The sequence below is a fragment of the Stylophora pistillata genome, chromosome 1, assembly GCF_964205215.1.
Source record: "Stylophora pistillata chromosome 1, jaStyPist1.2, whole genome shotgun sequence".
Taxonomy (NCBI): domain Eukaryota; kingdom Metazoa; phylum Cnidaria; class Anthozoa; order Scleractinia; family Pocilloporidae; genus Stylophora; species Stylophora pistillata.
Window position 1 is genome coordinate 46,711,613 of NC_142519.1, and position 25,988 is coordinate 46,737,600.

The 25,988-nt window shown below is 38.3% G+C and overlaps 2 protein-coding genes, 1 long non-coding RNA gene and 1 pseudogene across 3 annotated transcripts; 1 reads left to right on the forward strand and 3 right to left on the reverse strand.

The window, feature by feature from the left end:
• Nucleotides 1-4,222: 4,222 nt before the first annotated feature.
• Nucleotides 4,223-6,927, reverse strand: LOC148742788 (techylectin-5B-like; annotated as a pseudogene).
• Nucleotides 6,928-10,226: 3,299 nt separating this feature from the next.
• LOC148742789 (techylectin-5B-like) lies at nt 10,227-15,158 on the reverse strand. Its single transcript, XM_088759918.1, has 4 exons — nt 14,131-15,158; nt 13,411-13,501; nt 12,371-12,797; nt 10,227-11,895 (listed from the first exon to the last, which is right to left on the reverse strand). Exons 1-4 carry the CDS (start codon nt 14,452-14,454, stop codon nt 11,679-11,681), a joined length of 1,059 nt encoding a protein of 352 aa, XP_088616044.1. The 5' UTR covers nt 14,455-15,158; the 3' UTR covers nt 10,227-11,678.
• Nucleotides 15,159-21,207: 6,049 nt separating this feature from the next.
• On the reverse strand, nt 21,208-24,116 carry LOC148742790 (uncharacterized). The gene is made up of 4 exons (XM_088738275.1): nt 23,464-24,116; nt 22,698-22,788; nt 21,797-22,226; nt 21,208-21,488 (listed from the first exon to the last, which is right to left on the reverse strand). The coding sequence occupies exons 1-3, from the start codon at nt 23,785-23,787 to the stop codon at nt 22,033-22,035; spliced, it is 609 nt and encodes a 202-aa protein (XP_088594401.1). The 5' UTR covers nt 23,788-24,116; the 3' UTR covers nt 21,208-21,488; nt 21,797-22,032.
• Nucleotides 22,127-22,863, forward strand: LOC148742791 (uncharacterized). Its single transcript, XR_015993123.1, has 2 exons — nt 22,127-22,250; nt 22,766-22,863. It is a non-coding gene; the product is annotated as an uncharacterized LOC148742791 (long non-coding RNA).
• Nucleotides 24,117-25,988: the final 1,872 nt, after the last annotated feature.

The following is a 25,988-nucleotide window of genomic DNA, read 5'->3' on the forward strand; positions in this document are numbered from 1 at the left end:
GAAAATTATTAAAAATATTTACTTTTGAAAGCAATCTTTGAAATTAGAAGGTGGGATCGTATGCGTTGTACATTTAAAGCCGCCTGCGAGGTTTTTAGAGACACAATTGTTTCGTTTTTATTTCTACTATACCTAAGATTAGCTTTTAAAAATCACATAAACACATGCATGGTCAATACGTTCTAAAAAATACCATGCATTATTTGCCACGATTAAACGCGTGTTTTTTTAACTTCTGATCAGGAAATTCCGCAAAAAATGGACGACTGTAGTTTTCATCAAGCTAATTAAAATAATTAGCTTGGACCTAAACGATCCATTAAGATCACTGATCACTTCACGTGCACCTCCGCCAATGTAATCTATTGCATAACTTGCACTTATTGCAAAAAGATATACATCGGCGAAACAGGAAGAAGACTAGGTGACCGATTCCGAGAACACCTTCGAGACGTGGAAAGGAATGACAAGGACACATCGAAACCAGTCGCTAGACATTTTGATTTACCTAATCATTCTAAGCAACATATGGCAATCTGCGGTCTTTCCTTACACTTAGGTAGCACGGAAAGCCGTAAAAATTTTGAACAAAAGCTCATCTTTCAAACCGGCAGTCCAAATCCCACAGGGATCAATGAACGCTTTTCATTCCACTAATTTATTCTTGTTTTTCTCCTTGCCATGTTCCCACCGATAACGTAGCTCCATTTTCTGCCTTTAAAAGCACACACAACCCACAATTCCTCTATTCGTTCCGACGAAGGGCTAACGCTCGAAACGTCAGCTTTTGTAATCGTTACGGTGGCCAATTTACCATTTCAACTTTGTTGATATATCCAAATAATTAAAATAATTGTGGACGAGAGGTTTTACAATTATTTCAGAAGCAAGGCAAACAACCAGTTTGGGTCATGAAATTCATGACATTCAGTCACACGAATTGTTTGGATACCACATCACGCCTTAGAGCCATGCTTGAACTCGCGATCATTGGCCTCTATTTCAAGCAAAGTCTAGTAATTTCTCGGAAGACAAACAAGAAAAAGTAGCTGTATGATATTAGCACCAAAGCGAGCTGAATTAGCGCAAATCACCAAAATGAGGAGATAACATGGTGGGGCAAAGTAGGGAGGAATTAATCAGAGAAATTGCACAATATCGTGTCCTGCAGGTTAACTATAGTTTTCCTTTGGTAGATGACTTACACTAATCGGATTCTTTTGTTTGCACAAAGCTTTTTGGAACGTTAGGGGAAGCAGGTGAGAACATTGCAAGATGTTAAAAATGAAAGATATAGCGATAGTTTGTTGCGCAATCCAAAAAAGCTGTTTTCGAGAGAAAGCAAGGGCTTTTCGCAGACATTTTACCAGAAATAGCTTTGGGCAACGTTGATGGGTGGGAAGTGTAAGTTTTTCGAACAATCATATGTTAACAAATATCTCTCCACGCTTGAGGTGTATTTTGAAATCGTCATCCCGTGATGATCTCGAAATGTTACGAAGTTAGCCATAAATCACCAGGAAGTAACTCAGTTGAGACTTTTCAGTGATATTTACGTGTGTACAGCCTATTTTCTTACTTTTTTTACTTCTTTAATAAACTATTTATGGCGTCAGGAAAATGTACCTCCTCAAAAAAGAAAGGTCGTTGCCAGCGGAAATCAGGAAATTGTTTTTAACCAAGCTGTTGCTCTTTGAAGGAATGAGATAGGGGAGACAAACATGAGAAATTTTGGGTTCTAATTTTGACTGTTTTGCGCTGCCACTCTTCTCTGCGAACTCCTTGGAGGATCCTGTCAGGGACTGAAACAGCTCGAACACGGGAGCTCGGGAAGAATCTGCGCTATCTACGGAAACATTTAGTTGTGCTTCGCTCCTCGAGCGACCCATCGTAGCAGAACAAGTGGTTCAATTTTGTACCGATTATCAATAAAAATAATAATAATAATAATAATAGTAATAATAATAATAAACCGCATTTATATAGCGCCTATCCAGTCGTGCTCTAGGCGCTTCACAATATATAAAAGATATAGGTAAAATGCGTACACAAATATACATACATGCCTATACATATACACATGTATGAATCAATAGCAGTAATTAAAAATAATTACACTCCTTGGAGTGAAAGGCTTCCTTGAATAAATATGTTTTAAGATTAGATTTAAAAGAATTCAAATTATCTCAAAAACGTCTATGGGCAGGCAAATCGTTCCACAGTTGAGGGGCAGAAACCCGCAAAGGCTCTAAAGCTCTAAAGCCATAGGACTTTAAGTTGTGTTTGACAACGTTTAGATGCCTTGAAGTGGATGATCGTAGATTTCGTGACGGAAAGTAGCGGGTTATCAGATCTTGAATATACCTGGGGGACTCTTTGTGTATAGCCTTGAAAGTGAAAAGAAAAGTCTTGAATTTTATGCGATCAGCGATTGGTAGCCAGTGTAGTTCAAACAAGATGGGAGTTACGTGATTTGGAGGAACTTGTAATTATACGAGCGGCAGCGTTCTGTACTTACTGAAGTTTTATTCACGACATACTTGAGAGGAGAGGAGGCCAGACAGCCAGATTCTAGGGACAAATTCACAATCTTGTAGAAGATCGGTAGAAACATATCGAAGTGATCCGTGAGCAGAACAGCAGGGAATGGATCTAATATGCATGATTTTCAAACAAATTTACGAGCGATGTTAGACAGTTCACCAGTACATGTTGGAGAAAAGGTATTTCGTTCACAATCCAGCGAAGGTGTGTCAAAGGCACAAAAGAGTTCTGGGGTTTCATGTGCCTTGATTTGAATTTTAATCTTGGTGATCTTGATGATCAACGCTTATTCATTCTGATCGATCAAATAAGAAGAACTATCGTCCGCGTAGTCTCGTTCCCAATAATCCACAATATAAGCGACTTCCTCAGTAAAACATAAAATAATGCATATAAATGCACAAAATGTCTCAATGTACTATTTAATTCGTTTTAGATGTATCACGATAATTTTCCATAAAAAAAAACATTCAAATCCCTTGCTGCTCATGGCTACAGCTTAGCGGTTGTAGCACTGCTTGGTATTACCAAGCCAAGAAAAAATCCAGAGGTAAATACACATGTAGCTACAACCAAAAAGGCGTTAATGAGTTATCACCTAGCGATTGGTAGCTGATTTTTGTAATATTTCAAGACCATTAAGCGATGTCAATTTCATGATAGCCCCTGAGAGGGAAAAGTTTATTTCGGTAGATCTCATCACGTACTCCTTGGTTATTCGAACGTCTGACCGTACAAGTCTGAGCAAAGGTTTTTTTTTTAAAAAAATTCTCAAAAGAGACTACACTTCAGTTGGCTATGAATATTCACGAGCTTTATGGGAAGAGAGTACTTTCTTTTTAGTGAAGTGACACCTGGACACCATCCAATGCAGACATTGCATAGTTGTCATGCCAGGTATAAGGAAACTCCTGCGCACCATAGAAACTGATACTGCTGAAGACCAAAAGAAAATGAATTAAGTTTTAACGAAAGTTGTTTTAATAGATTCACCTTTAAGAATAATTTAGCTATAAATATGAATTCTTAGATATTTGTAACCGTTGTATTTATGTGCAGTATATAACATCTTGATGTGCATTTTTATCGGACGGATTTTGACAAGTACGCGCTGTTTCCTCTTAAAAAAACACTTTTTTCGCTTATCTGCCGATCAAACAACACGACGTCATAACCTTAATCCTCGTCTCCCAGTCTCCTGAGACGGTATTATACGGAAATCGAGCAAATTTTGCATGAAAAAAAAAAAGCGATCATATAGAATAGCAAAAGTTTAATTCTACTGTCTCACAGCATACCTAGATATTGAACTACCAAAACCGGGAAAAATATTGTGTCATACACAACGTTATAAAGATATCATTACTATTATCATTATCATTATTATTATTATCATTATTATCATCGTTATTGTTACAACTGTCAGTAAACTGAAGGCTTATTCACGCAACTTCCACGATAAAAAGATTAGCTTTAAAGTATAAACTACTCACTTAAATGAACTCTTTGATAACTCCAGTTTTGACTCTAATCCTTGTATTTATTTGTAGTGGAACACCTTGATGTGTATTTCTATCATGGTGAATTAAGACATCGTTACTATTGTAGTTACTTTTGTTCTCATCGATAAGATTATCAGTTAGCTGATGGCCTCTACATGCAACTTCTACAAATAAACTCATGCTGGTCGAAGTTTCATCTCCATGTGCTTTAACGAGTAATCATACCTTCGAAATGAATACCAAGTTACTCCCCGAGGTACAAACCATTTGGATTTGCGTTATGGCTGTAATTGTACCACCAGCCACCTCTGTAGGCCATTGCACAGTTTGCATTGTCAAGGACGTCGTTGTCTCTGTCCTTAGTTGTAAACCTCATATTTCTAAAATCAAAAAATAAACTTCCGAAGACAATGAGGGAGAGCTGGGCGGCAATGCTGCTAGTAGCATTACATGGTCAGAAACATGCATCCCTTATCAGAAAGGTTGAAAATAAATAGAATCATAAGCAATTTCTAAAGAAACATTGCATGTTTAGTAATGCAGCAGAGAACAATATATTGTCATGACGTTGGAAGGAACAATTATGGCTGGCAACAAACTTAAAGTTGGATTATCTGATCAACAATGATACCTGTAAATCGGAATGCAATACTTCGTCATTTGGTTCGTCATTTGCACAAAGAACTGATCGATCTAGCTAATCAATTGCGGGAATCTTCAACTTTAGACAGTTATCAGTATATTTCGTTGATTTTCTGCAATGACTTTTCAGAAATTAGCTTCATAGGGTTTTATTCTGCATAGTACCAAAAACTGAATTCCCTGTAACATACTTGATAGGTCTGGAGAGAGATAGCAATGCATCGCCTGCGGTGCCTCGGTATCCATTGATCCTCACCCGATAATCATCGCTTTCATCGGCCACAGAGAAAGTCGTGTACTCCGCAAATCTTCGGTCTCCATCATAATCCTCCATATCAACTCGAAACAACATGTTGGTAGATACAGTCAGACGGTGAAGATAGTCATTGCCAAGCCAAAACTCGCCTTTCAGATTTCCGATGAAAGCCTTTCTTCTAGGATTCCCAGTCAACATAAAAGTCTACAGAGCCATCCATGTGCCTTTGATAGGTGGTCCAGCCTCCGCCATCAGTTGTCATGTCGCACAACACTTGAAAGGGTTCTTCGTCATCAGGGTAAATCCAGTACACGCCGTCAGTTGTGGAACCGTTTTGATAATAGCCAAAACAGTTCTTGGGGCAGTCTTAAGAATAAAAATTCAAAAGCCGTAAAATCCTTTAAGAATATCGACAGACATATGAATATTCCCGTCATAATTAATATTTTAGTTTCGGGGATTTCCTCTCTCCCTCTCCCTCCCTCTCTCCCTCCCTCTCGCTCTCTCTCTCCTTTCCTCTGCCTTCCCCCTCCCTCCCTTCCCCCCTCCCCCCTCTCTCTCTCTCTCTCTCTCTCTCTTTCTAACGGACTACCACTGAGTTGATGATGTCCTCTCTCGCTATTTAACGTTAATTAAGTTTCAAGTTGCCAGTTTAACCCTAAAAAAACTCTTCTCGTCTAGTGTTAGCCTGGCAGTTTCATCTGTACCCTGGTATTTAAAAGCGTCTCATTTCATCGATCACCGTTTACCCTGTTGGAAAAAGAATCCTTCCCCATGTTCATCATTTCATGGCTTTCAAACTACCAAAATGTGCCGGCTCTTTACCTACCTCTGATACACTTACAAGAGTGAGTGTTTGATCTGTAGTCAACCACGCATGTTTCATTCTCTGTGCACGGATCACTTTGCTCGCAGATGCTCTAAATTTAAAGAAAACTCGTTACATGTACATGTACATGTTGTAATGATGGAGGTAGAGCTTTTTGCTAAGCAGGCTGAGAACTTCCTACCTTTTGTCGATCTTAAATCTCGCCATGTATGCATCATATGGTGTACGCGTGACGTAATGTTCTTACATTCAATAGGGACCAGGGACGATGGGTAATAAAAGAACGAGGTTCCGAAACGAACATTTCGTTTGAAGGTAGCACATAACAATCTGAGAAGAGAAGAGACTGGAGCATAGTATTTTGAAAAGTCTAAGAGCCAAATGAGGATGGATTGAATTGTGTGTCCTTTACAGTTGTCAGGGTCTATGCCGAGAGTTATTTCTATTTCAGCTTTTTAGTTTTATTTGGTGTTATATTTTTCAAACGAAAGTTTCTATAATTTTAATCCAAAGTACTTTCTGTCCACGAAATTTCACAAAAGTATAGTGGTCTCTTTTCTAACAAGAAACCCTGGCTTCGTAACAGATGCTTTAAGATAGCAAAACTCTCGGAAGTTCAGTAGTGTTTTTCTCGGAGAGCTGTAATGCGTCGACTGACAGGTGAAACAATTAGTGTACTTTTAACTAGGAATCCATTAGGGTATATGGAGAAATTATACTTATGGAATTCCCAAATGATCAGCAGTAAATTTAGACTAAAGCAAAACACACCTAAAACGAGGTGGATGACATCAAAGTTCATCAAAGAAAGATTTTCCACAAATTCCTTGCCGACGGGCATATTCCATAAAAATAATGAGTTATTGTCGCCTGTATTCCTCTATAGATAGCGCCATCTTCTTCCGTAAAATTCATACTACTGATAAAGCGATCCGAGCTACTTAGCTGGCATCTTTTTGTCACCTTTCCATGGATGGGCCGGAAGGAAGTTGTAGGACAAACATCGGTCTTCAGAGATACATTCAAAGATTTTCAATCTTTAACGCCTTTGCGAAATTAGCAGCCTTAAAATCGGACTCCGACAACCGATTTGAACCTTGCGCTAAAGCCATCACTGGAACCATCAAAAAGGTCCATAGGTACATGTTAAGTCGTTTCACCTCTTACATTGCCTTCGACTCGAATCGTTTTTCAAAGTAGTGACGATTAAGTACTGATATAAACCAATTAGAAAAAACCAGGAAAGATTTATTACTCGACGTTTCGGGGTCATCGTGACTCCATTATCAAGAGACTAGTTTAAAAACATGCAAATAAGGAAAGGTACAAGAATAGCATAAATTAGACTTAACGGCTTAAACAAACACCTAAGCCGTGAAGTCTAATTTATGCTATTCTTGTACCTTTCCTTATTTGCATGTTTTTAAACTAGTCTCTTGATAATGGAGTCACGATGACCCCGAAACGTCGAGTAATAAATCTTTCCTGGTTTTTTCTATGCCTTTGCTTTAGCAAATCCCTGCTGATAAACCAATTACGTCTCCTATTTATAATTTATGACCTCCTTCGAGTGACACGACAGAGTTTCCATCTTTATGACTTCATTTATATGCATAATATTTACCGTTAACTTTCCAATATGCAATATCCATATTTTACGTCCTTCGAAATAGCAATCATCATTTGCATGGTTACGATTATTTGGATATTTTCTTGCCTTCTGATTAAAACATTTATTAACAATGGACAACATATACGGTGCGCGAGGTTTCAGAGAGTCTATTTCAGTATTTGTACGACATCGTGTCGTCCAGTTCGCCTATCGTTTCTATTCAATAATTAAGTTTGTTAAAACAGGAACACGAAAGAAAGAATTGGCATGGGTGACACCAGTCGTTGATTTCCACGAGCGACGGCTTCTAGAAGATCCCGGCAGTGCATGAACATTTATCCGATGTTCTTGTTCAGCTGCCGCAGATTGATTACAAATTTTAATTCCATGCCAAGCAGAGAAGTTTTCAAATTGAAAGTCAATAGACCTTATTCATAAATGGCCGCCGCGCGGAAACGGCCTGGTTTCGAATGCTTGAAAGCGAGGCTTGGTAGGTCAGAAAATTCTTGGAGAGCACATTTGTGACTATAATTTCTCAAATAATATTGTTCAAGTAGTCTAAAGTTTTTGAGAATATTGGCAGGAAAAAGATTTCTTAGTCACTAAACGGGATGTCTCTGAGTTAAATAAAGATATCCGCGTGAAGATCCTTAGAGATGCCGACAAATTGCTGTGTCTCGCTCTTTAGTTCATATAAGAACCATACCACTTTAAAGGCATTAGTGGGGATTTCACCTAAAGGGGCTTTCACATTTATTGGGCAATCAATGTAAAATGGGGTTCACAGGCCTACACGACTCCCGAGCGCGTGTTTAGAGTAGCCTATTCAAAGTTTGGCCCTCACGAGTATGTCTTTGGGCGATCGTCCTCTTCCGAGAAACGGATTCTTGAATATTTTGTTCAGTAGTGGTTGTGTTTCTTTTAAATGCCAGAGTCTCATGAGAATTTGCTTTAGGTTTGGCACTGATGGTTGGTATTGTGTAACAAAAGGCAATATTCATTGGTTCGTCTTTTGTTTCTGTTGAAGAGCTAATTTCCTGTTTTTTAATTCACTTCCGAGAGGGTTGTGCTAATGAGGTCCTCTGGGTAGCCTCTCTTTAGCAAACGTGCTTCATTTGTAATTTTCTCCTCGAATAATATTTCAGAGGAGTTTGTTCTTAAAAGTCTAAGGTTCTCCCCTTTTATGAAGTCTTTTTTAATTATATGTGGGTGACAGGAACTATAGTGTGTATACTGAAATGTCTCAGTTTGTTTAAAATGAGTACGCACATCAGGGATTGCGTCTTTTTCGAATCGTTCGCCTTTGTAGATGTACAGCTATCTTTTTTTTTTTACTGTCTCGATTGTTAAGTTGTCTTGATTGCTTTCAGCTTGCGCCACGCGCGCTGATTCGATCGCACTACAGTTCTTAGTGTTCAGTGTTCCAGCCGTTGCGACTCCTTTTCGTTTCTTTATTTCGGTCGTAGAACGACCGATTTTACGTTCATATAAGCACCTGATCACCTTTACGGTTTCTTGCTCCGCGTTGTTAAAAAATTGCTTTATCGTATTTTTTAAATCCTCGTCTGCTCTTATTTTGGCCCTCGCCCTATATTGTAGGGATTCTGGGCATGTTCTGCTAGGCATTTGGTACAGAGGGATTTGTTCGTTATCCTCAGACTTACCGAGTAGATCATCTTCAGTGGCGGTGTCACATGAGGCTTCCATGTTTTTTTTCATTCTCTGAATGGCATTGTTTTGGCTCGGGGCGTTTAGTAGCCTATCTGCCGTTTTAACGTCTTCCGACATTTTCAGTAGATGGTCGGGCAAGACCGCGGTTTCGATCCTAATCTTGTGGATCTCGTCAGTTGCCGATTAACTAAATAGACTGGTAGAGCCTTGTTCTCGGTATATCGTATATAGGAATATCGTATATAGGAATATCGTATGTAGGAATATCGTATATATATCTTATTAACCAAGCCTGAGGCCCGTACTGGGAGAATATCGGCGCGAGGTCTTAACAGTACGGACTGAGGGCCGATATTCTTCCAGTACGGTCCCGAACAAGCTTGGTTAATAAGAGATTTATTACGTATGATGCACGATCCTCGCAGTAGATAGCGCTATTTAAGCAATAGCGAAAATCAGACCTGAAAAAAATCAGGCCTGTACGGGATTCGAACCACTGACCTCTGCGATACTAGTGCAGCGCTCTACCAATTGAGCTAACAAGCCAACTGGGAGCAGGCCGTTAAGTTGATTCGTAATAAACCCGTGAAAGTGATAAATCAGATACAATGAAATATATGAAGTTCATATATTTTGAACTGCGGTATTAGATACGTATGATGCACTATCCTCGCAGTAGATAGCGCTATTTAAGCAATAGCGAAAATCAGACCTGAAAAAATTTTTTTCAGGTCTGATTTTCGCTCTTGTTTTTTATCACCAGAAAAGCAATGAAGACGGCGGGACAAGAGTGTTGCGGAGTTTTTGGAATAAGGGCGTGCACTGCAAATTTTCTAATACTCTTACTTCAGTTGTTAAGTCAGGCCTATTTTAACTGGTTCAATAATGTTATCATCACGGAACAACTACTATGTCATAGGTTTCTGTCAGTTTCCCATATTTCCCTCATACTGCGTGCATCGTGCTTAATTATAACATAAACTGATGCAAATAAAAATGAATTTTTATCCATGATTCTTCGCACATAACTCATATTTTCACTTTTGCCTATTTTACTAATTAATTTTTAAGTTTATTTTAAGTTACATCCTCTTGCAGATTGTTGATGCCCATTGTTTACCCCTCTGGTCAGAATGTGAACACATGAAGAAAGGAGATAGCTACACCAGCTGTTTTTAGCTTTATTTCTTTATTCATACCTTTAGTTTATTCACAGCTTATACCTCTTACAACATAGATGATTGGAATCGCAACAAAGCGGTTATAAAAACTTTATAGGTCCAAGAACGTTCCAAGAACGAAGAGGTATAAAGACATGTTCAATAGACGAGTTGAACAGAAGCAATTATAAATTCAGTCAAAGTCCTAACCGCACAAGGTTTTTTTCTCATGGGGTTGTGCTCTCTTGAGCCTTTTAAACCCTCTTATGGAGACTCTAATATGCAAATGAGTCACCCACTCACTTGCAAGATCTAGACACTGTGGTAATTAATTGTTCCAAACTCGCCCCAGCACGAAAACCATATTAAAAGAATAACCTCTCATAAAAATGATACAGAGGCTTTCTTTAACAAACATATAAGCTTTGACTGCGCTCTGTTGTGTTGTAAAGCACGCAGGAAGCGACTACATCACGAAAGTAGTGTAGGAAGAAAAACAAGAAGTAATTGAGTGTTTCTCTCCGCTATATTCCATTATTCCTAGTTTCATTCTTTATGTTTAGTGCATTGTTTATTGAAAACCGGCCAAATATTGGCTTACGAAAACATGCAATTTTTCCCCGCGACAAATAGAAAGCAAACAAAGACCTGCACGGTAATATCAGTACGTGCAGGGAATTAGTCCATAGTCTTACGTTAGAGACTTGAGGTAAATCAACTACCTTTCCTCAGTTTTACAACATAAAGCAGTATGGCAGCCACCCATGTTTTGGAAGTCACGAAGGTATAAGATAATTACAAAGTTTCAGATGTGTAGTTTACATATAAATTATACCAATAATAGTTTGAATATAATTAGAAGCCTGCGCAAAAAAACAAATACACTCAAGGTGAAGTAGACTACCTTTTTAATGCGATGGTGCTTTCAAAACTTTCCCATGGTCTTTCAGTTTATACAGCTAGTATTTTCGATCTTAAAAGATTGTGCAAAGTTTTTTTTAAAAAGATTTTACAAGAGAACCTTCCCATCAGTTGGTTATGATATGCACGAGCTTTAAGGAAAGAGAAACCGTTGTCATTTTTAACAAACTAAGACATGAGGATTATCTATTGCATAGTCTTCATCCGAGTTATAGAGAATTATCTGTGTATCTGATTAAAAATATATAAATTAATATAAATAAATAAATACAAAAATGATAATAATGATGATAAAAATCAGTCCGCCTTACAAACAGATCCTGCTTAAGACCAAATCTATTCTAAAAGATTCGCTTCTGAGCATAAATTAGCTATTTGAATATGATTACTCCAATTTTTTTATTTATTTGCAGTGTACTTATTTTTGTATGTATTTATCATGATGAATTAAGACTAATTGTTATTATCATAATTACTATTATCATCATCGTAATAATTACCAGGTAGCTAAAAGCTTCTACACGGAACTTGTAAAATGAAATCATGCTGGTCGAAGTTTGATCTCGGTGTGCTTTAAAGAATAACCTTGTCCTCGAAATGACTCCCACGTAATTCCTTGTGCGTGACCTCCACCTTGGTACAAACCATTTGGATTTGCATTATGGCAGTAGTTGTACCACCAGCCACCTTTATAGAATGCACAATTCTTACTGTTATCGACGTCGTTGTCTCTGTCTTTGGTTGTAAACTTCATATTTCTGATATGAAAAGAGAATTTCGTATGAAACTGAAGAAGATGCTGCTGGTAAAAGTGCATGGTCAGAACTATACAGGAAGTGCTGCATTGTCAGCAAAAACAAAACATGCCTCGATCAAGAAAGTTAAAGATAAATGGGTTTGGAAGCAATGCATAAAGAAATATTGTATGTTTAGTAACGCGACAGAGAAAAATGCGTTGTCATTACGTTGAAAGGAACTATTATAGCCGGCAACATGTAAAAGTTGGATTATATGACCGGCGTTGATGCCTGTACATCGGAATGCATTACTTTCGCAATGCTACGTCATCAATTCAAAGAGCTGATCGACGTAATTGAGAACAAAGATCTTCAAGGATCTTAGACAATTATAAATACACTTCGTTGTTGTTGTGCAGGAGTTTTTCAGAAGTTAGCTTTTGTTAATATTCATTATGCATATAACATCAAGAACTGAAATGCTTATAACATTAACCTGATAGGCCTACTGAGAGCTAGCAATGCGTCGCCTGCGGTTCCTCGGTATCCATTGATAGTCACCCGATAATCATCGCTTTCGTCCGCCACAGAGAAAGTCGTGTACTCGGCAAATCTTCGGTCGCCCTCATAATCCTCCATATCAATTCGAAACACCATGTTGACTGATCCAGTTAGTCGGTGAAGATAATCGTTCCCAAGCCAAAACTCTCCCTCCAGATTTCCAAAGCCTTTTTTGTATGATTCCCAGTCGACAAAAAAGTTTACGGAGCCATCCATGCGTCTTTGAAAGATGGTCCATCCTCCGCCATTAGTTGTCATGTCACACAGCACTTGAAAGGGTTCTTCTTCATCAGGGTAAATCCAGTACACACCATCAGTTGTGGAACCATTCTGATAATAGTCAAGACAGTTCTTGGGGCAGTCTTAAGGATAAAAATCCAAAGGTATAATCCTTTGAGAATATCAAGTTATCGTTTGTTATAGGCAACCCGTTATTTTTCGCACGATTCTATGAGCTCCTTTACGTTATGTGGTGCAAAATCACCAGACCGTTATCACGCGATAGCCCCCGTCTACGTCGATATTTGTCCTCCGACGTTTATCATTGAAAAGAAACAAAGCCAGTAGAAAAAAGATAGTGTAGAATTTTTCCTTTTTTCTTCTTTCTTAATCTACTCAGAACAAAAACGAATTTAGTTTGCAAATTTCAATAATAATGATATTATCAAGGTGATCTTATACCTCCCTTCTGGCTTGCTGGTATGTTGGCTAATAATGTTCTTAGCTGTGAGATGTCCTCAAAATTTCCCTCAAAGTTCGGATTCTCAGCAAACTATCAATTTCTTGAACAATTTCTCAGCCTCGGACATTCTCAGCCTACATACTGTACCTCATTTAGTTTTAGTTTCCTAATTACATCTGTAGCCCTATATTTAGAAGCGCTCATTTTTATTGTTCACCTTTGGAAAAAATCCTTCCCCAAGTTCGTCATTTCATGTCTTTCAAACTACAGAAATCTATAAGGTCGTTACCTACCTCTAATACACCTACAGAAGTGAGCATTTGATTTGTAGTCAACCACACAAGTTTCATTCTCTGTGCAAGGATCATCTTGCTCGCATGTACTCTAAATTCAAAGAAAGATAGTTGCTATACATATCTACATATATATAATTCAAAGTTAAAGGTGAAACTTTTTTTAAGTTGGCTAAGTATTTCCTGCCTTTTGTCGGTCTCACAACTAAAAAAAGCGAAAAGGCAGGGAGACGGTTTATATTTTTGATAGTATTAGAACCGACAGAGGATTCAATTGTGCGCCCTCTACAGTTGCCAGCTTGTTTGCTAAGAATTCTTTCTATTTCAGCTTTTGAACGTTACATTTTGTCAAACACAAGTGTTTATAATTTAAGCTACCCACGAAACTAAAGTATAGTGTTTATTTTCTAAGGAGAAACTCTGCCTTCGTAAGAGGTGTTTTAAGGCACTAATAACTCTCAAAAGTTCCGTATTGGTTTTCACGGAAAGAGCTGTAATGCATCGACTGTGAGGTGAAACAATAAGTTCATTATCAACCAGTAATTCATTAAGGTACATAGAGATAGCATACGTAATGAATTCCCAAACGGTTAGCAGAAGATTTAAACTAAAGTAAAAACACTTGAAACGAATTGGGTGACATCAAAGTTTATCGAAACAAACATTTTCTACAAATTCCCTGCCGAGGGACATGTTCCATCAAAATAATGCGATAGTCACCTGTATTCCTCTATAAATGGCGCCATCTTCTTTCGTAAAATTTACACCATTGATAAAGCGATCCGAGCTACTAAGCTGGCATCTGTTTGTCACCTTTCCATGGATGGGAAGGAAGTTGTATGACAAACATCGGTCTTCAAAGGTACATTCAAACAGACAAGAAATTTCAGACGCCACCTCAAGCTCTCTGAGGAAACTCCCTTTGAGTTTTCGATCTTTTATCGCCTTTGCGAAATAAGCAGCCCGAAAACCGGGCCCCGACAAACGATTTGAACCTTGCGCGATAGCCATAAGTGGAAACGTCAAAAGGGCCGATAGGTACATGTTAAGTCGCTTCACTTTTTACTTTGCTTTAGACTCGAATTGCTTTCGCAATATTTTCAAACTGGCGGTGCTTCGCTATTAAGATAAACCAATTAAAAAGATTCCCATTCATAATTAATAACGTTTTTCGAGTTCACAAACAGAATTACCATTGTTGCAACTTTATTTGTATGCAAAATATCCACATTTGACGTCCTTCAAAATGGCAATCATTGTTTGTATCGCCATGACTATTTCGATACTTTCTTTGCTTTTGATGGAAATATTTTTTAAGAATGGACAACAAAGGAATCACCTATTAAATCAGAATCATTTCATTCGGAAAGCTGATGCTTTTTTTTTCGAAGCAAGGCAACAAATCAGATTGGGTCATAAAACCAAGACAACACCGTCAAATGTATGGCAGCTAAACTCCAATACCTGCTCGAACGATAAATAAGAAAAGGCAGCTATTTGAAATTGGCAACAAAATTGGCTGCATAAGCATAACTCTATCAAATGAGGTAAGAATACGATGGGCAAAGTATCAGAAAATTTAATTCAGTATTTGCACGAGATCGTGTCGTGCAGTTCGCCAATCATTTCTATTTAATAATTGATTTGTCAAAACAAGAACTCAAGAGAAAGAATTGGCATGGGCGATATCAGTTGTTGATTTCCACGAGCAACGACTTTTAGAGGACCAGAGGGTTGCATGAGCATTTATGCGATGTACCCGTTTATTTGTCGCAGATTGATTACAAATTTTATTCGAAACCGAGAGGAGAAAGTTTATAGTTGCATCTATTTCAATTTCTGAATATGATTAAGTTATTTGACATCACGAAGATAATAAAGCTTCATATTTAACAATTAATCGCCGAAGGCGAGGTGAATGTCGTCGAATAATCCCCGAGACTTCGTCTCGGGGATTATTCGACAATATTCACCGAACCTGAGGCCAATAATTCTTTTAGTATAATTTCAGAGCTGAACAACAGAGAAATTTCTAAAATCATAACATTTTAGTAACATTTATTAACTTTTTATTTTAACATTTTATATAAACCGCGTGGAGCGGTTTATATAGCGTCATATAAGGAACCGCTCGACCAATCAGATTGCTGGAAACTGTTTGCTCAGCTCTGAAATTATACTAAATATTTTTATTTTTCTCTCAATTCGTGAGCGGGCGGTATTCTACAAATCCTGCAATCTGATTGGTTCCAAGAGTGGGCACTATTCTCCCCATCCGGCCCGCTCACAGCGGGCGGTATCCGTTTCGCTTGAGTAACTTTGCAAAGCATCTCAAGCTTCGTTGAGGGGTTTCACAGTCATATCTCATTTTGCCGGCCGGGCAGAATGTTTGAGCCAAGACTTCGGTCACGACCTTTTGGGAATAAATAATATTCATTCTTTCTTCTCTCCCGCTCTTAAATCACAATGGTTTTTCTGCAAAAATTTATTTCGAAATAAATTTGGTGCTACTAAATTTGTTTTTAAAACGATTGAACCGCGGCCTAAAAACAATTTTTTATTTCATTATCCTTCACAAAAAGTAACTCAGAAATTTACAACGAGAGGTGGTTGCAGTTAACAATTACCTTAATTGTGAAACGTTGAGCGAAGTTTTGAGTTCTTCTATAAATACACCTTCGCCTATTCATTGCAAATCCCTTGAATTTGGACATTTCTACCGTAAATTTCCCATCAGAAACCGGAGGAATTTGATAAAAGTCGCATTAAATCCCCTTGTGTCTAGCTGGAAAGTCTCACTGACTTCAGCTTTTAAGTCGAAGAAAGACTGATTTACACGCACCATTACAGAAAACAAACAAGCAGACTAACAACTCAAAACACACATTTGCATTCACTTACAATTTGGCTTTCCGTGACATTTTAAAACGGAACAGAGGTAAATCTTAGAAGATTGTTTGTCACACCAGTACTGTTTATTCAAAAGCGTACGCATTTTTTCTTTTTCAGTTGACAGATGTCACACGGTGACAGTTACCAGTCAAAAAATGTTTCAAAGTTTGCTCGGAAGCCTTTTCAGTTACATTTACAAATGAAAAATATTCCGGTGAAAGCTTTCTCTTTAATTTGAATAACGTCTGTATTCTTTATCATGCACTCGCTAACAAATTGTTAACTTTATGGAGGATTTTCCCGTAATTAAACTCGTAATTGTAGCCCTACATCACTCGGGTTCTTTTGGCAATCATTTTGTTATGTGTTAGAAAAATAAAAATGTTATTCACCTGTATAGGTCGGTCCGTATTGGGAAAAACTGTGCCCTCTGTCTTGAGTACCGCCCTTGGCCAACGGGTTCGGGCGGTATCCAAGACCTCGGGCACAGTTATTACCAATACGGACCTCCCGGCTGGTGAATAACATATATTGCGTGCCGGTAAACTCCGTCTTAGAATTTTTGCCTCTTTCTGGTCTAAATTTTGATGAGATGTTACATTTTAGACACATACCTCTACAAACGAGATCATGCCGGTCGAGGTATGATCTCCATGTACTTTAACGAGTAATCTAGTCCTCGAAATAAGATCCAGGTAACTCAGGCTTGTGCGGGACCTCCACCCTGGAAAGTCGTTGTCCCCGTCCCTGGTTGTAAAACTCGTATTTCTAAATTGCAAAACAAAAGACAACTTTCTGAGAAAATGAGAAGCTGGAAAACAATGCATGGTCAGCAACATTCATCGAAGAAGGACTGTATTGAAACAAAATTGAAAGAAAAAAATTCTATGATCGGGTAATTCGAGTAAATAACAGCGTAAACTATGTTACAAACGTATTACAAGTAAGTTTAAAAAAAAGTGTTGTAGAGTATTTAGTTTAGTTCAGTGTGACTTAGCCATTCGTTTGTATTTAGCATCAAGTTATTGTATGAATTCAAACTGTCTGAAGCTATTGAGGTGAAAGCTATCGCGATTACTTTCCAGACTGTGACCGTCTTGTCTGACTTCCATTAGGGGACGTACTTAATTTGTCTGGTGTCCTTGGCTTGGACCCAAGCGAAATTTCTGCACTGTTTTTAATATAATTTGTGTGAATCTTGTAAAAGTGTTTGGGTTAGTGCTTTAACGAAGAATGTTTGATCTTTCAAGGTCTGAGCTGATCCCCTGTGTGTTATTGTAAATCAAAGAGCACAAACTCACTGCAACACATTGTTGTCCTGCATTCTATCCAAACACTAAGTCGTTACCTTCACAATATGGAGCTGCTATCGTTTCGATAGGTGTAGTGTATTAGGACCCAGACTCCCCCTCAGTGGTGCATGTAACGCCGGACTGTAGTTGTTAAGGATAAAGGTGTCGTGTCGGGCGGAATAAAGCTATCGTTTAAGGTTCAATCTGTGGTAATCCCCCGTTATTTACCGACCAGATAGGTAACAACAATAGGGTCAACATATATTGGACTACCAGGATTTTTTCTTTACTTAATTTATAGTTGCAATAATTTACCACATGAGCCTTATTCTTAATTATTCATTAATTTGTTAAAAGAAAACAGTGCTAAATATCGACTGGCACGATATTTAATTCTTTCGTAAATTCTTCATAACGGTTTAACTTAAACGTGCTTTTATTCAGTCGTTTTTTCAGCATTTACATAACAGTACAGTCTAGATGACATGGGTATACTTGTAAGAATACTTGCATAAACAGTTTCTCTAACCTTTCTTCTCTTGTTAGTTGAACTTTTTTCAATCTTCCAATTGGTATTCGGCTTGGTTCACGATTTGCGTTTTATGCTTCCATCGATTAGCATTAAATTGAATGTTTCTCGACGAAAGGTTCACTCATAACTGTTTGCTCCTAAAGAGATCTCTCATAAGGTTCGCGGACCGACCCGTTCCGAAAACGCTCGACATCTCTTAGAGTGGGTCTACCGCAAACGCTGTGTGCATATTTTGTATGCGTTTTTAGCGTATTATGTACAGTATCTGCCGATTTTGTGCCGTAAGAAACTTCTCTTCCTCCGGCATTACCCCATGCATTGTGCGCATCAGTCAAAACGTCACTCTCGCGTCAGAGTCAAAACGTTGCGTAGCGTGTTAAGGACTTGACTGCGATTTGCAACTGAACGAAAAAAAACCCAAAATTTCAACTCGGGCGTTTCCTTTGGAAAGCCCAAGTAGTGAGTCGCCTTCGGTGCCTCGATATCCGTCGATCGTCTACCGATAATTATCACCCTCATCGGCCACAGAGAAATTTGTTTACCCGGCAAATCGTCGAATTCGGTCGCGTTCGTAATCCTCCATATCAATACGAACCATCATGTTGGCAGATGTATTCAGACGGTAAAAAGTCGCTCGCAAGCTAAAACTCGTCCTCCGAGTTTTTACTACTCGGGGTGATTATAATCTTCATTGAATGCATCCCTCCTTGGCTGTTAGACTACAAAATTCTTCTGGGTCTCTACTTACCTTTAATAAATTTACAGAGGTGAGTGTTTGACTTGTATTCAACACAACATGTTTCATTTTCTTCCCACGGATCACTTTCTTCGCAGGTGCTCTAAGTTAAGGCAACCAGTTTCATCAATACATATATTTCCAAGCATTGGTCGCAGACTTTTTTTTTTTTTTAATTTCTGGCGAGATGTAATTCTCCTTTGCATTCTTAATTTTTTTTTGTCCAGCCAAATTCTCTCTGAGAAATTAAAACATATTTTATTTCAATTGAATTATATATATCAGTCTTACAACAGGTGCTTTCATGAACTAATCACTAAATGTTGGTTCCGTAGTACTGTGTTTATTTATCTCAAACGAACGTCGAAAACTCGAGCTCATACATTGGCCGCACGGCCTCGGTCAATGAAAGTGAAAGTAAGTGAAAGTTTTTCAGAATTATAACAAACAAAGAAGGCATCAAATTCCAAATACCTGTCTGAACGAAAAAAAAAAAACAAATATTAACTCACCGAACCGTTCGCTTAAGCCAACGAAAGACACAATAACCCCCTTTTTAAAACTCTCTTCAATGGATAAAAAACTAAACAAAACATCCGCAAACCCGAGCACATGGCGATTACAGCCAAAAGTCGTGTGACCAGCAAAACCTCGGACTCCCAAGGGAGTCGGGAGTGACACTAAAGAAAGATATTAGTTTTTATGGAAACTGCAAGGATGCTTTCGTTAACAATTTAAAAGACACAATTCATCGTCAACCTGTAGTTGGCAATATTTTAAAGTAGCCTTAAAAGACTATTTTTAAAAAACGGACGGCTCCGGTGTTCTATCCACTGATAAAGCTTTTTTAAGCACAGTTTAGTGATCTGAATCAAACACCGAGCATCATCTAAAGAGCTTTCTATGCACCCACTTCTCAATAAAATAATACCAACGGTTTTAATCTATAAAGAATTGTATACTAATCGAAATTTAAAACACCCAGCGAAAAAGTGAAAGATCACTCCTAGGAAAAAAAGATATTACTCGTAACTAAATTATATCTATGACACTTAGCGAACAGGCTGACATTCGATTTTAAACAGATAAAAATTTTTACAAGTTATATAGAACATTAACACCGAGCAGTATTATCAGATTTATTCCTCTATACAAAGTTCCATCTTCTCTTGTAACATTCACTCGTGGAAACGAAGATGTATGACAAGCATCGTTCTTCAGACATGCATTCAAACAGACAAGAGGTCTCAGATACTACTTCAAACTCTCTTAAGACTCTTCCATTCATTTTTCGATTTTCTATCGTCTTTGCGAAGTTAACAGCCCTTAGATCGGGCTCTGCCCTGTGCTAGACCCGTGAGTGGGAACACCACAAAGGCCCATAGGTACATGTTCAGATGTTTCACTGATTTCTGCAGCCTTTGACTCAACTCGCAATCGTTGAATTTACCATCTTCTTGACTTAATGTCATTAGAACCTTCTTCTTCAATATACTTTAATTAAAATTGGCCGGGTTCATCCCCTTTGGCTGATCCTTTCGAATAATACACAGTTTCGTCCTTAAAATACCAAGCAACCTTGGTGACCTTACTATTGTTTTGATATCTTTTTCACTTGGTTCAAACATCTTATTCAAGAGTGGCTACTGGAGTATTCAATTCCTAAGCCAATCAAAACAATTTCAATCTAAAAATACTAATGCTCTTTTCTTAAAGGAAAGGCAACAAAACAGCTTGGGTCACAAAATTAACATCTGCCTGTCAGTTGCGTTAGTCGCATCCAGTCCAGCCCTCCTCATACATTCCTCTCGTGTTGAGGTTAATGACCCCTATGGCAGCTAGCCTCTAGTAATTGATCGGACGATAAACAAGACACTTAAATACAGCGGCTTGAATTTGGTAATAAAACAAGCCGAATTAGCACAATTCTGCTAAATAAAGGCAATAACACGGTGGGCAAAGTATCAGGGAATTAATTTCAGGAGTTGCCTCGCAGTTCATTGTGTAATTCGCCAATGGTTTGCATTTAACAATTAATTTTGTCAAAATAGGAGAATTGACATCAGCGATACCAAATGATGAGTTCGTCGAACAACGGCTTTTAGATGATCCAAGTGATAAAAAATTATTAATATATTAGTTTATCTGTTTATACGTCTACATTCGATTAAAATATTCCATATTAGGTACGTACATGCAGGCGTCTTTCTCTGTTGTATCACAGATAAGAAAACGTTTGTATGTTTAATCTGGCACACTCCGTCTTCGCTATGGCTAACTCGCATCTACGCTATAATACAATCAACAGAAGCTTAGTCAAGAATCTTTTCACGCATTACAGATATCTTCAACTCTTGAGTGCTGCAGCGTGCGAAACCTTTACGGACACAGCCCCCACAAATAAAATCACACTGGTCAAAGTTTGATATCAATGCGCTTCAACGAATAATTCTGCCCTCGAAATAAGGACCAAGTTACTCCCTGTGCGTGACTTCCACCTTGGTACAAACCATTTGGATTGGCGGCGTGACATCTATTATACCACCAGCCACCTTTGAAGGCCAATGCACAGTTTTTACCGTTGTGGACATCATTGTCCCTGTCCTTGGTTGTAAACCTCATATTTCTTAACTTTAAAAATAAATTTCTTAAGAATTTGAGAAGAAACTGCCTAACAATGTTGTTGAAAGTAATGCATTGGCTTCAGTTCCCACGTTAGAAGAAAGGCCTTGTCTAAAAATAGTAAAAAAATTCACTACCATGAAATTCAAGGACAAATGAAAATGGTGTCGTAAGCAAGGTGGAAAAAGTACCGTATCTCATTCGACAGTCATCAAAATTTTTCGAAGTTTTTGGACAAAGGCCTCTCAGAAATCACCCTAATATTAACATTTATACTGCATACTACCAAAACCCGCAATACCTGCAACATACCTGATAGGCTGAGGGAAAGATAGGCTCAATGCGTCGCCTGCAGTGCCTCTGTATCCATCGATCGTCACCCGATAATCATCATTTTCGTCGGCTACAAAGAAAGTCGTGTACTCTGCAAATCTTCGGTCACCTTCGTAATCCGCCATATCGATGCGAGCCATCATGTTGACAGATGCGGTCAGACGGTGAAGATAATCGTTCCCAAGCCAAAACTCGCCCTTCAGATTTCCAAAGCCTTATTTGTATGATTCCCAATCAACATAAAAGTCTACAGAGCCATTCATGCTTCTTTGAAGGATGGTCCATCCTCCGCCATCAGTTGTCATGTCACACAGCACTTGGATGGGTTCTTCTTCATCAGGGTAGATCCAGTGCACACCGTCAGCTGTGAAGCCATGTTGAAAATGATCAAGGCAGTTCTTGGGGTAATCTACAAGATAAGAAAAACCTAAAGGTAGGATAGCTCTGGAATAAAATGGCAAAATTTATAACGCTACCTATAAATACAAATAGATGTCTGGTCCTTACACGATTCCGTTATACTCGATCACCAAAGTTTTTTCATGCCTGCAGATTATTGCTGTCCAATATTAGATTGTTTAGCTACTAAGGGTAATTTCTTTTCTCTAACGAAGTGGACATGAGCTGATGTTCTTCATCTCACCTTCTGACTACTTACCCTATTGGGAATTTCTCTTTTACCTTTTATTAAAAACTCTGCTATACAAGAGTAAATTTCTCAGTTTCATTTGTTGCCCCGGCATTTTGAAAGCACCATTTATGTCCCTTTCTAATTTCGTCTTCGTTCTCGTTTACCCTTCCCCCTGCCTGAAAGAACCCTGCCATATGTGCATCTTTCCTTGGCTGTCAAACTACAAAAATATATCGAGTCTCCACTTACCTTTAATACACGTGAACAAATGAGTGTTTGATTTGTAGTCAGCAATACATATTTCATTTTCTTTGCAGGGATCATCTTCCTCGCAGGCGCTCTAAAATTTTAATCCTCCTCGTAAATTATACACACAAGAAGTGAAAATTCATGAAATAAACAGGCGGTTTTTATTTATAGTAGTCCGAGAATGAAATCTTATCCAAAGCCTTTAAAACAGTTTCTAAATCAAAGTTGACTAATTCCAAACTACACTAGTGTCATCATGGTGCTCGGTCTTTTTCCTGTCAGAACCTCTATCTTCATATCAGGTGTTTCTAAGTACTAATAACGTTAGAAAGATATTTGTTTCATTGGGGAGTGCTGTGAAAGCACTTAATTTATCGGAAACCCGTAGTTAATCAAAGTAAATACACTTCTATAGCTTTTTTTTCCAAAAACTGATGGCTCCTGCGTTACAAAAAAGTTTACTTAAGCGTTTTGAAGCAGAAAGCGCGGTGATGTCCATAAGAAACCAGGCATTAGTTGAAGAGCTTCTATGTAATCCTTCATGAAATATATAAATATTAATCTATAGAGTGTTGTTTACCGATCAGATTTTAAACACTGGACAAAGTGCCTACCATACTTTGAGAAAAGAGGATGTAACTTGTTTTAAAGCAGATCTACAGAAGTATAATAGCACTTGACCCTCCGGATTACATTTTTCTTTCATTACAGCACACAATTCTATAATTGTTCAACCTATATCAGCAGATTTAAACCGTATTATCACCTGTATTCCTCTATATAATGCTCCATCTTCTTTCGTAAAATTCACTCGACCAGCGAATCGGTCAGAGTCACTTAGTTGGCATCTACTCTTCTCCTTGCCATGGATGGGAAGGAAGTTGTATGACAAACATCGGTCATCAGAAATACATTCAAACTGACAAGAGATCTCAGATACCACCTCGAACTCTCTTAAGATTCTCCCATTATTTTTTTTATCCGTTATCGCCTTTGCGAAACTAGCTGCTTTTAAATCAGACTCTGAAACACGATTTGATCCTTGTATAAACCCCACGAGTGGAAACACCAGAAGGATCCAAAGGAACATGTTTATCTTCTTCACTTTTTAAGCTGACTTCGACTCAGCTCGCGCTCGCTGAAATTACCATATACATGTACTAAATCTGATAAAATCAGAATTTACCGGACCAATAATTCATAAGCTCCCCCGAAGTGATTCAAAGAGTTGCCACTGTGATACCTCTTTATTCATACTGTACGTGGGGTTAATTTCTAGCCCCTGAGAAATCCTTTTAAGGGAAACATATGTTTTGTCGTCAAAGGTTTACCAAGCAACATTTATAAACTTATCATGGTTTATGAGTTTTCTTGACTTCTGAAACAATAATCTAATGAACAATGCACAACAGAACTGGGTATTATTACTCAAGCCAATCAGAACAATCTCAGTCGGAATCTTACAAACCTTTGCTTAGTAGAATTAAAACAAGACAGGTTGGCTTATAAAAATGACATCAGGCTATTAGCTATGCCGGTTAACACATTCAGTCGCTGGATTATCAAACTGTTATTATTAGACTCTGAGTTGAGTTTCAGTTGCCATGGTTTGCCTTGTTTGAGATCTACATGCAGTGATGACGAATAACTCGGTCAGAGTTACTTAGTTGGTTTCTGCTTGTCAGCTTTCCTTGGATAGGAAGAAAGTTGTATGTCAAGCATCGATCTTCAGAAATACATTCAAACTGACAAGTGATTTCAGACACCACCTCAAGCTCCCTTAAGACTCTCCCACTCATTTTTGACCTTTTGTCGCCTTTGCAAAACTAGCAGCCTGCGAATAGGGCTCCGAAACGTGATTTCACCCTCGCACGAGCTCTACGAGTGGAACACTGAAAGGCCCATAGGTACATGTTTAGATGGTTCACTTTTTATGCTGCTTTCGACCCAGCTTGCACTCATTGCATTTTCTTTCTGGTGAATCTAAGACTATCAGAACTTTCTGGATTAATGACTGACAGCCTCCCAATCGAGGTGATTCAAAGAGCTGCTATTGTTTCCTATTTATTTAACTCACACGAAAAGTCAATTTTTTTTGCTGCCCTGAAAAATCCTTGTAAATGGTGCATATGTTTCTGTCTTTGAAAATACCAAGCAACATTTGTGACGTTACCATTGTTTGAATGTTTTGTTGAATTCAGATCACTCAGTTGAATGGAACTGATCAGATCTACTTCAGTCGGAAATCCAAAACACTTTCCAAGAGGTAGAGCAACATTATGGAACTATGTACATACATACATACATACATACATACATACATACATGTATACATACATACATACATACGTACATACATACACACACACATACATACATACATACATACATACATACATACATACATACAAACATACATATACATATGTTAATTGACCACTCCCCTTAGGGGCTTTTCAGGGCCAATTCCCACCCACCCCAGGGAAGGACATCCATCACACAGTAATCTCGTGCGTGGGAAATTAACGTCTCCTACCCCTAACCCTGCAGGAGACGGGACCTCCATTTATTCGTCCCCATCCGAGAAGACAAGAGTATCGAACCATTTCTTCATATAGAAAGGTAGCAAATTCTTCTCACTTGTTTTAAGACCTTGAGTGTTGATCCGGCTGGGACTCGAACCCTCTACCTCCCGCACAACAGTCCAGCGCTCTATCCAAGTAACATAAGATTAAGGGGTTGTACCGGTAGACATGTGTAAGCAGTTGCACGAATTCTTTCGTAAAAACCAAAGTCCTCTCGGAATCACATTTGAAGTCAGTGGCCTCTAGGGCAATCAATCTTTAATATTGACTCGAACCACAACAAGAAACGGCAGCTGTTTGGAATTAGCAACAAAGAAAGCTGAGGTAGCGTAATACTATCAAATAAAGCCATTAGTACGATAGTAAAAGTATCTGAATTAAATTTCGGGAACTACAGCAAACTGTGTCGTGTAGTTCGCCAATCTGCTGTGTTAAAGACGTACAATATACCATATATTTATAAGGACTGCCCAATGGGGATCTCCCCACCGCCCTAACGACAACAACGTTTAAAAAAGATCATGAAGAAAAATGACTTTATTATATCCTTAAAAAAGAAGGAACTATCATAAACAAGATGTCAACTTCTAGAGAAGACACTGAAAAAGAGACTGACTTCTACTGAGAAAACTTTCTAAATGATGATTCCTCGTGTTGTGCTTAAAAGTCGCTGCGTTTGAAAAGGCTACACATTTCGGCCAGCTAG